Source organism: Vulpes vulpes, chromosome 12, assembly GCF_048418805.1.
Source record: "Vulpes vulpes isolate BD-2025 chromosome 12, VulVul3, whole genome shotgun sequence".
Classification (NCBI taxonomy): domain Eukaryota; kingdom Metazoa; phylum Chordata; class Mammalia; order Carnivora; family Canidae; genus Vulpes; species Vulpes vulpes.
This window is the reverse complement of record NC_132791.1, coordinates 98,726,203-98,738,469: the sequence shown is the minus strand read 5'-3', so window position 1 is coordinate 98,738,469 and position 12,267 is coordinate 98,726,203. Positions and strand designations below refer to the sequence as shown.

At 37.3% G+C, this 12,267-nt stretch overlaps 1 protein-coding gene across 1 annotated transcript in view; it reads right to left on the bottom strand.

The window, feature by feature from the left end:
* GMDS (GDP-mannose 4,6-dehydratase) overlaps window positions 1–12,267 on the bottom strand; it is a 576,788-nt gene that overhangs the window by 433,383 nt on the left and 131,138 nt on the right. The window contains exons 3-4 of the mRNA XM_072729241.1: window positions 9,323–9,410; window positions 7,659–7,768 (exon numbers count right to left, since the gene is read on the bottom strand). Coding sequence (XP_072585342.1) covers window positions 7,659–7,768; window positions 9,323–9,410 — 198 coding nt within the window. The remainder of the gene's footprint in view (window positions 1–7,658; window positions 7,769–9,322; window positions 9,411–12,267) is intronic.

Genomic DNA, 12,267 nt, shown 5'->3' with positions numbered 1-12,267 from the left:
GCTGCGTTTTGTAAAATAAGGGCTTGAGCTGCCTCATCGTCAAGATCTCTTCCACCTCAAAATACTATGGCCCATTTCATAAAAATCAAAGGGCCCAAACCATCATTTTCCCCTTTATAATATGGCATAACAAGTTAATGTTTCAGTGGCAGGAACTACAGGCATCTGAATGAGGAAAACATTCTTACATATAATTTCAAACAAACACAGATGAAACAACGAATGATAGTTAGATCCCGGTGTTACCTTAGGGGATTTGTTTCTCAGCATAATTTGCCTCAAGTTAGCCTAAATTATGATGGAGAGCATACTGGGATTGGAGGTAGGGACACAGCAGCCAATTATTTACATTTCCTGCCCCCCCCATTCCTACTACCATTTATTTGGCAGCCTTCCCCCTCACAATGGACTGTGCCACCGTTCCCCGGCATTACTACTACAAAGAGCATCGTCAGCAGAGCCTTGCTGAGAAGCTGACATTTGAATAAAGGTTGAGGGTAGTGAAGGGAACGAGCAGGTGGATATGTAGGAAAGAGTATCAAAATCAAAAGCCAGTGCAAAGGCCCATAGGTAGAAGCAAGTAGTAAGATCTCCAACCTAAGATAGGTGCTCATCTTGTAGATGAGTAAATGGAGACTTAAAAATGCCAAGCACTCTGCTGAAGTCACATATCTACCACATAATATGGCCACGATCTGAAGTCAGGGAAAACACCAGGGCCCAAGGTCTAGGGTAGGCCTGGATCTAAAATGTTACAAAGCATCCTGGGAATTCTATCTGCACCCCTGATTTGAGAACTTTTGCCTGTACCACAGCGTCTCATGAAAACCCTTCTCCCCGCCCTTCTGCCCTATGACAGTCATCTATAGGTTTCCCCCACTATCCAAAAGTAGACCACTCTAGGAAACCTTTCATAAGCCAAAATGGCATAAAGCAAAGAAACAATTACCATTAATTTATATGGAATAATTTTTTAGCATTCCTAGACTCAAAAAATAACCTCTCTTAGGCTTTGCTGATACCTTAGGACACCTCCTGCTTAACAGATACAGAAAAGAAATTGAGATAAAGCACAGATGCTCACAACACAAAACTAAGTTGTCTTGATGCTGAGATGTTTAATGTAGTTCCTGGGGAAGAAGCATGATGTGGCCACTCTCGCTGCTTGGGGTGCATGCTGCCTCATGCAAAACAAGTGCTGAACACTATTTTTGCTATTTTCATAAAAGTGAAAATTTTCTTCAGATTTCTTGTGATTGGTGAATACAGGTACTAATATAGGTCTATCATAAAAGCATAGTGGTATAATGGGATCTTTCAAAAAGTGGGGGTTGGGGGATGGGGATACCTATCCTTTTTTTTAAGATTATTTATTTATTTATTCATGAGAGACAGAGAGAGAGAGGAGAGAGAGAGGCAGAGACCCAGGCAGACGGAGAAGCAGGCTCCATGCAGGGAGCCCGATGTGGGACTCGATCCCGGGTCTCCAGGATCACACCCTGGGCTGAAGGCAGCGCTAAACCATTGAGCCCCCACCCCCACCCCCACTAGCTATATTCACACAATTTGATTTAATGAAATCTAACATGCAATTGAGTGGGACATGAAACTTGACCCTTACCCACATTTAAGGATATTCTCATAGTTTCCTTCCTAACAGAAATAGCTAAGCCCCCCTCCCTGCCTACTCCTCATTTTCCCGTTCTACCCACACCTCCTTTTCAGCCTTCCCAAGATTAAAAAAAAAGGGGGGGGGGAATGAATGATCAAGGACATAAGGACACAGAACAGTGCTCTCTGTCATTTGCTCTGGGTTTTTAATAGGCCACCCCTTACCCTTGCTATCATTATACAGCAAAGGGCCACATTGCTGCAACTTTATTTTGTTCTATAACTGGTTTATTTAGGCAGTAACCAGATATTGAACCCAGGCACCTGCCCTTTCCTAACATAATGTAATTCTCCAATGCATTTAGTCACCTGTCCCCTCCTCCCCTCAATGAGAGAAACCATAAGAAGTTTAGGCTTCCTGGAGATAAATATGGGGGTCAGCTCTCTAGCTATAAATTTCAATTCCCAGGACCAGCCAGGAAAAAGCCACTGGAGATGACAGTCTTTAACTCAGGTAATTAAACTTCTCAGTCTCCTTCCCAGGGGCCACTTGTCTAATTCCCATGCCTTTTTTTTAATTCCCAGCTTCATTCCCTGGCCTGGTTTTTCTCTCATCTCTCCTCAATTATAACTTGGTGCCTGGCCACTATACTAGCCACTTGGTTCACAATCAACTCTGCTTCTTGTCTAGCTTCCTGGACTGGAAGTACCACTGTGAGGAAAATTTAGACTCAGCTTCCATGTTCACAATCTGCTGACTGGTCCCATACAACCAGATAAGGAAATCCCACTCACAATTCCTGCTCCTAATCAGCCATGCCTCAGTTTACCTTCTGGGCACTCAGGCCTCCCAACTGTCATGAAACAAAATTAAACAAATAGCTTACAGAGAATTAAAAAGGAAAATAATAAACCTTATTAGAGAGCTAGAAATCTAATGAAAAGTATAGAGTTATTCAATTTGCATAAGATAAAATTAAAGAAGAGACTTAATAATGGTCTTCAACACTGAAAATCCTTCTCAGAACTAAAGAGAAAATGACTTTCTGTCTCCACTGACGACACAAGGAAAAAGAAATAAGCTTAAGAAGAAACTTAGGTATGTGGGGAAAGAAAAATTTAAGGTGAGAACCATTTTACATTATAATTGTAATCATTTTCTTGAACGGTCTTTAAAATAAAGAATAGAAACGTCTGAGTTCCAATCCTGGACTGGCCAGCAACTAGATGTGTGATTTTGAGTAGATAACTTCATTTATAAAATGGAAACCATATGAAATCATTTCTGAAGTTCCTTTTAGCTGTAACATTCCATGACTGCATAATTTTCATTTCTTTGGGAAAAAAAATAAAGGCAATTCCAACATAACACTGTGAGACAAAAGGGAGTAATGCTGGACTAGACTGACAGTAGAAAGAGTTCATCCAACAGTATGGTTTCAAAAATAAATGACATGAGATTACCAAAGAAGCTTGAGGAATGGTGGATAAATCCAAAATCATGACAGTAATGCACACTGAACAGATAAGAAACTTAAGACAGAAATTACTGAAAAACTATTATTTACACAGTTAAAAAAAAAAAAAGAACAATAAAGCAGGCTCTTGAAACATTTTCCCCATCAAAATGGGCAGAACTAAATATTGGATAATTTGTTCCTACTGGGATGATGTCATCATGCTAGGTTTAACTACTTTTAATAACTAGTACATTTCCGTCATCTCTCACTTTCTCCCACATAAGATCAAATCAGCCTCTCAATGACCCACACTTCATGAGTCATAATTTTTCTGTTTATGATTCAGAAAAATGTCTTCAGTCAGTATTTCCCAGACTGCTGTGGGTTTATTCCAAGAACCAATTTCATCTTCATTGGTTTCCTACAGGAAACCAGACCAACTTCCTATTATTTTATTTTCCTTACTTTTAGCATACCATAGCCCACAGCAAATTAACTGGAAGTGAGAGTGATAGAAGACTTTATCCTGCACAAAGAGAAGCCAACACAAACAATGCCTAGTCTAGAAGTCACAGATTCAAAATTAAATACATAATGTGCTAATATTAGAACGTTCCTTCAAAAAAGCTCCAAACCAAATAATAAACATGTATTTTAATTACCCTTACTGCAGGTATTCCACTGTCAGAACTTTTGTTCACGAACTACTGTCTAAGAATACAACAAATCCTACAAAGCTGATTAACGTGTGTGTGTGTGTGTGTGTGTGTGTGTGTGTGTTTTCCATACAAAGCCCCTAACAAGCTGCTAAGAGGACAGGTAGACCGCTGAAGCCCGAACCCGGAGCCTTGGAGTGGTCAGGAAACAGGGCAACACCCCAACAACATGGCAGTCTGTCATCCCCGGCTGCCATCACTCTAGCCCCTGCCCCACACCTGCTCTTTCTAGGACTAAAAATCAATCTGACACTAGATCACAGCAGAAATAGTAACATGGAACGTGAATTTTTTAAAGGACATCCTAGCAGTGGTTTGTACTCATACTATTCCTCAAAAATACTATTATTTCTCACGGACAACACAGAAAAAGATTTGTCAATGTGAACAGTTTTCGTATAAAAAATATATCAGATTCTCCTTAGACTCTTTCCTTTCTCATCATTCTTGATAACAGGTACAGTTTTAGGCTTTAAAAACTCACAAGGTCACTAACTGGCAAGGAGCAGGATAATTTTACATCAAAGTCAAAAAATGATACATTAAAAAAGGGCCGAAGAAGAATGCATGTGAGGCACATATAAAATATGGATAAAACAAGAAGCTGGAAACATCAGAGCAATGGTTCTCAAAGTGAAATTCTCAGACCAAAGTCAGCATTACCTGAACAATCCTAAAAATGGAAATTCTCACCCCACTCTGACCTAATGAATCGAATTCCGAGGAAGGGCCCTGCAATCTGCAGCTGATGCTAAAGTGAGCCTTTATCTATCATATTCTCTTTCTTCCTTCTTACACCAGGAAAATTTCTAGAAAAGAATCCACTCAACTTGCATTTCCCTCATAACCCCTCAACTTCTAAACTGCACCCTGGCTAACTCTTCTATCATATTGCTAAAATGCTCTTTTTAGAAGTATCTAGCATGGCTGATATTCCCTCCTGCTTGAAATGGTCTGATTTTTTACTTCTGTAACACAATTCTACTCTCCTGCCTGTCTATCTCCTACTTTCCTGTGATCGGTGACTAGTCTTCCTCCTCCCACTCTAAATACACTCAGGTCCTCTAGATTCAATCTTCAGTGCTCTACTCCTCCTTCTCTACCTGCTGCCTTGCTATCTCAAGAATTCCCAGAGCTGGCTTTACATCTCTATACCCCCAAACCTCACAATATATTTTAAACTGCCTGATGACCTGCTTCATCTGAATGCACTTCAAGGACTGCCAGTAGAACACATCCAAGAGGGAATCTCTCCTTTACCCTGCCTGACTCCAACAGTCCCTCCGTGAATGCCTGCTTCCAGTATTGGTACCATTAGTCATCAGGTCCCCTGGGCACTGGAGCATTGCTTTCCTGCTTCCCTGGCTCCCATATCTTATCAGCACAGAGGTGTCAGCCCTACCAGGCATCCTATGTCACCAACCTCATTCCCACCATCTTCAAACAGCTTCCTGTATCTCTTCGGAGTCCTATAGCTAGACTTACCTGTAAAACTCATCTCCAAATCTGTTTTCCTATGTTCAAAAATATGCAGAGGTTGCACAAAGATAGCTCAACTTTGGGCTACAGAGCCTTATATCACATTTCTCTTCATCAAATTTTTTGCTCAGCTAATCTAGAATGCTCATCATGTTAAAACATATCCCAAGTTTTCTCACTTTTAACTCTTGGCCTTACTACCTCCATTCCAACTACTAGTTCCCACTTAACTGTGTCTGCAAACTTCTAGAAACCTTCTCCTTGATACCATCATAATCCCCTTAGACTGAAGTCCTCTCACCCTACTCTAAAAACTCAAAGGTATTAGCGCCAGCCTCCATCACTTGCCACAAATCACTCCCACATACATTTAGAACTTTCACAACAGAAGTGGGTTTTATATAATTTTTGTATCCTCCCTTCCACCACACATGGAAATATTTGTTGAAGGGCTATGACCTTACAAGCCAGAATTCATATTCAATTAAGCACCATTTCTTCTAATTAACTGGCCTTCAGGAGAAGCAGGCAAAACACAATAAAAACAGACAAACTTCACAGACATAGCAACTTAGAATAAAATGACTCCATTTCCTAAACTTTCTATACTTACAGTGCAACCACTCTAGAATGATAACCACATAGTATTAGGCTCATTTCAAGAAGAAAGGACTTTCTGAACTACAAAAACTTTTTGGAAAAAGGAGAAGACTTACTTATTTAACACTAAAATGATGGGAAGACCTTCTATAAATAAATCTTCATAAAATTTCGTGCATCTTCCTACCATGCCAGTTTATAGCTCCAGGGGTGATAAACTATCCACAATCACAAAGGAAAGTTTTTAATGTAAGGGAAATGGAATAACAGCGCATCCACTCCAAAATACTCAAATTTGCCTGGAAGATACTCTCATGTTGGTCAAGAAGGCCAAGAAGCAACTAGAGAAATTATAATGTGGGAGATGGACTGATTGCTCCAGTCAGGAATGAATAGTCTTTATATTCATTCGAGTGATGAAGAGAGTGACTATTCCTCTACAGAAAAGGGAGGTGGAATCTCTCAAGGCATACTATGCATAAGATACCTTTTCAAAATGAGAAAATACATTCAGAATCATCTAGAAAAACAGTTCTGCTCTAAATGAAAGACTTTGATAGCTTTCACAGTCCAAAGGTTAACACTGGATACTGAACAGAATCATCAGAGGTTAAGAAAGTGGAAAAAAATTTTGTCTGAGCACAGATAAGAACTATCTTTATTGCCATGTAGCTATCCCTCAATTAACATTTTAGAGAAAAATGTAAATTATGAGGATATATACACTTTTTAAATTTGATATCAATTTTAAGACTGGGTTTACCACTATGATTCTCTCACTATGTTCTACACGTGGTTTCATTTTATTTAGTTTATAGTTTCTTCCTTAAACTACCAGAGATATAAAACAGGCATATAGCTTCCATTCATTCTAAAGTTGGGGATATGAAGGAATACAAATCACCTTAAGTATTTCCGAAATAACACTGCTAAATTCATTCATTAAATAGTAAAAAATACTGATAGATTCGCTGGACTTTTTTTTGGGGGGGGGGGGGGCTCTTTTAACTTAGAGCTATTTGCTTTTATTTCTAAGCTCCACTATCCTGACTGAATAAGTATCTAAATAGAACTCATGTCATTGCTAGCTTCGGATTTCACTCACTCAAGTGAACACTAGGATAGAGCAACAAAAATTTGAATTAAGCAGATTGCTAGAGCCCCAGGGATGGGCTTCTCAGGTTTACTGTGATTTGTTCCAGAAAGAAAAACTAAAGCGAGATAGGTAGACTACCGGAGAATCAGAATTAAGGGAAAGAAATCAACATTAGCTGTATCATACTGGAGAGACAAAAGGTGAAAAAGAGTTTTTCTTCCCATGAGTTTTACTATTTACCATAAAAAGTTAATTCAATTAATTTTAACATATTATTGAACTCAAAAAATATTTTTTTCTCAGCCAATAATATAACCACTACCAAAAATTAATATTAAAATAGAAGTCCTATTGTGTTACATTTTCCAACATTTAAACAAAACACTTCATTCACAATGTGATTTGAAATGGCAGAAAATAGAGTACAAGATCAACCCAAAATAAAAGAGTACAGCTATTTTAATGTTAGCAGTAACATCTCATATTGCTCAATAATAGAGAATACACTTTTTAAAAGTATTAGTATTTCTATTAGATTCATTAATTAAACCTGAAGACTAGGAGTATTGCCTGCCTTAAGAAGCAACAAACAAACAAACAAACAAACAAACAAAAGAAGGAACGGAAAAAACTGAAATACAGAAACAACTCAGGAATACAGCCAAAGAAATCTGACCGTAAAAATATCTGACTTACTTTAACGTGGCTCTGGGCTCCAAGATTGTAGATCTCCGTAGGCTTTACTTCATTAATGATCTTCACAAGACAGGTACTGTCAGTGAGATCCCCATAGTGCAACTTCATGTCTTTAGAATTCAAAAGCATACTATTAGACAGAAGAAAACATAAGCCCATTTTTTACAATATCAAAATTGAAAGGTATATTCTGAAAGTATGAAAACCAGACTGGTTTCAGAGCAGCAGAGTGTAATCTTTAAAGAACCTAAATAGTAGAAAGATACTCCCATTTGTTTCCTATGTCTAAAAAGGATTTGTAAAAATTCAAACAAACTTTTTTTTAAAAAAAATCATATCAAGACAGATGTTATACAATTAATGTGTCTTATAGTTCCCAGGTAGTTGTAAGATGTGTTACATAAGAGTGAGATTCAGTCAAAAATCTCACAAAAATGCATATATTCTCTAAAGAACTCTGTAATACACTGGTAATAGTGAATCAGATACTTTTAACTAGTGAGTTTTAAGTACTTCATAAACATCCATCTTTAAACCATCCACAAAATGCCTGATGTAGTCACATAACTGATTAAAGGACAACTAGCCTATTCCAACCCTAAATCTCAGCAAATCCTTATACTGATTTTACGGAGTTTGACACTGTGTAGATGGGCGATTTGCTAGCTTAATTTTTTTCATTATTTTTACATAATATTGATCTATGTCTAGAGCCAATGGCACTATCATTCTGCACTCTGGACAAAAATGATAACAATTTTCAAGGAAGATATACTGAATAACCTAAATATTAAGGTGAAAACCCTTTAGTGAGAACAACTAGGTCATCTTCCTGTTGCCTATAATACCTGTACAAGTAAACCCAAATCTCTAAACATTCAGTGCTCTGAAATGAATATAAAATGACTTAAGCTTTACAGGCTAACTGAATCATCCCTGCTAGTTGGAAAAACTGGACAAGGAAAAGCAGGCTGACCTTGGAGACAAAAACCCAGTGTCCTGGTCCTAGCTCTGTCTTTTCCATGGTGTGTGACCTCAATAAAGTGATCAGCTCTTTCTGCCTCCATTTCCTCATCTGTAAAATGGTCTCACTCATAAGCTTCAGAGCTGCTATGAAGAGTAAATGAGGAAATATTGTGGCCCTGCTGCTTAGACTATATGGCCACATGCAAGCAATCTTAGTAACAAAATAACACGTGACTGCAAATACTGACAGTAATCTGGAAAGCAGTTAAATATAGTTTTGATTGCCACCTGTTTTTGGACTTGTCCTCACAAATTATTTTAAAAATTAAATAAATGTACAAAGATTACCTAGCTTGATTACAGTAGAACAAACATAAAAAGCAAAGGGGCATTCTGTGAATATGGACCTGATCTTACTTGAGGGGATAAGGACACCTGGAGAAGGCTGATCAAAGGCATGTCTACTCTTGGGCTCTTGAGCAGCATCACCTGACCAATATCCTGTAACAGCCTAACCAAGATGACACTGTGGCCCAGGGGCAGCAAGCAATGGAAGGGCTTTCAAAGCATGCAGATAGCATTCAACGCAGGCAATTCACAGGTAAATAATTGATGGGCTTTGAGAAAAATGACATTTGAAAATAACATCATAATATAGGAAGCTACAGGAAGACATTTTAGAAAAGAAAATGACTTACTTCCTTCGATATGAGCCTGGGGGTTCTTATACAGATGTTCAATTCGACCCGTATTGAATGAACTGGATCGCCGCACAATTCCATGGACCTGCAATTTTTATAGTTGTAGAAAGATAAGAAATTATAAATGTGCAATGAGGATAAATAACTTGGCGGTTCTTTTGTAAACGCTTACCTTATGAAAAAATAACTATGACTTAGAAACTTATGAACATTATCCTTAAATTATTAAAAATAGTTCCACTGCTTACTTCCTCCCCAACCACTGCCCACCAGCCACCAGCATTGTACTTTCATCTCTCTGTGGTGTTTTCACTGCCAATCTCAACAAAAGTAATTAGATAATTATGTGACTTCACAGCAAATGCTTAGTTACAGATACTCAGATGTCTCCTTTTCCAAACACACACACACTTAGAGCCCTGTTGCTGACAAAATATCTCTTCAGTTTGAAACCGAAGACAGACCATGTGAGGCCATATCGGTTAAACGGCCTTGCAGCCTCTGTAACACAAAGCATGAGGCCGAGAGGCTCCTGCCACCACATCCTTCCAGTGTCCTCAGAGCTTTGCATCGGGCACCTATTACATATGTATACATATATCTGCATCCACAAAAATAAACAGCAGCTGCTATTATCCAGCTTTGTGAAAAAGAAATAGCATAGATTAGGGACAAGACATATAGTCTACTAAATTTAAGATATGAAGAAATGATTTTTAATTCTTTTTATTTTTAAAAATTTTTATCTTTGACTTAACCATGTTAAGCGTGAGGGGGGAAAAAAAAGTCCTTGGAACAAGAATGCATACCTGCCTGATACTGAAGAAAAGACTATTTGTGTCTGATACATAAAGAAATTGTTCAAGACCTGGTCTCACTTCCTTCTTATGTCAAGATTGCTCCCTTTGTGTTGCCAATGCTAATACAAGCTTATGTCACCAGCTGCCCAAGTTCCAGTTCTACTGGTGGCAGTTTTAATCCTTCACTTATTTTAGAAGTGTTCCTTCGAATGTTGGGTAGTTTCATTTGCAGCTGAATACACTTCTATATTTTAACTCAATCGTTTTCTGTCTGTTTCAAACCAAAATTAATCCTTGGCATGACTCAAATATTCCAAATGCCGGGGGGCGGGGGAAGTGCAGAATTATAAGCACATAAGACTTTCTTTCAAATAGAAAGACATGTCATCGTCATTTTATACGGCATACATGAGAAATTAACTTCTGCAAAGGATACAACACACCCACAATTAATAATTCTGTTGGTTAGCTGCTTTAGCCAAAGAGAAAAGCACTCATCCACACTATTTTCCAAAAGAACTAAGCCCAAGAAAATTTGGTAAAAATAAAAATATTTTTAAGAAAGGAACATCACAAATTTTATTGACATTTCAGGAGGCAAACTGTAAAATCTAGGAAACATTAAATTGAGATTTGGGTTATACATATCCACTTCTTAATTTAGAAGTAGAGAAAATAACACATCTAGCTTAGAATTTATTCTACTTCACAGTCTCCAATTTTTCAAGTTGTTCTTAATTGTAAAGTTGAACTGCTCTACAAACAATAATTCTGTTTAACAATTTTGTAATAAAAACCAAGTTCACATATCCACTTATATATAGCAAAATTGGTGTTCACCACCAAGTTATTTCTGAAATATAGCTTTCTCAGATGTAAGTAGAACTTTCTCTCATTGAGTATAAACGAATTTCTATACTCTAAAAACAGACAATTTAATTTTGACAATGAAAATAATAATAACAATAATAATAATATGATTTAGTCTATCTGTTCTTTTGATTGCTGGATTCTGGGTAAGTTACATATTTCAACATCCTGAAACAAAGAGAAACTCTATATACATACACCTTGCATATAGAGACATCAAAGGCTCTGATAAAAATATTAAATGATACTGATGGAGTCAGTATGAAATCAGACAACTATACAAAATCACAGCAAATAAATAATATGGGACTTTTGGGTCACACTTATAACCAAAGCATTAAGCACTAGGTTTTTTTTAATTTGAAAAAAATGTGTTTTAATTTCCCCTCACTCCCAACTTTTGGTATGTGTATACAGGGAAAGAAAGACCTGCCAAATGCTTAATCCATGACAGCAAGTATTATTCTAAGAACTAATGAAAGCTGAGTCTGTCTACTTCAGAGACAGGTGAAATACAAACTTTAAGACAAGCCAAAATGTGTGCAAACTGGATAATCTAGTTAAGAATTTGAGATTAGCAGCTTTCTCTTTACAGAAGGGATGTATATAAGGTTATTGTTTGTTTTTATAAGGATTTGGGGGGAAAAGAGAAGAGAAGTTAGGAAACCAAAATGAAAAGATAAATGAGCTGAATAGGACTCCATATAAAATTAATCAAAATCATTATTATATTATAGCAGTTCAAAACATATAATTCTGAAAAACTGAGGTCTGAAACAGAAAGGAGTATTTTGACAAACAAATTTCATGTCCCATTTAACTAAGTAATGAAAAGGAGAATTTCGAGTTCTCTCAGTATCAGAACAAACACAGTTTGACTTCAAAACCTAGAGTCAGATTTGGCAATATAACAGAAATGCTTGCTCATTTATTTATTTATTACAATCTCAAAAACAGAAAATTGTTACCACTGGATTTGAAATCCATCAGTATATGTTTGTTTGTTATTTCAACAAAGATAAAATTATTACTAGATTTCAAATTCTTTCGTTGCTAGATTTCTTTTGGAGGCAAGGATGACCGCCCCCCCCCCCCCCCCAGGGATGTTTAATGCCACTTGCTTTTGAAAAGTACAAATTATATAGATAACATCAATAGCTAACATGTACATGGCAGTGACCATGCGCCAGATACTGATCTTCATAGACATTAAATCACTGATCTTTACAACAGTCTTCCTCATATTACTCCCATTCTACAGGTGAGGACACT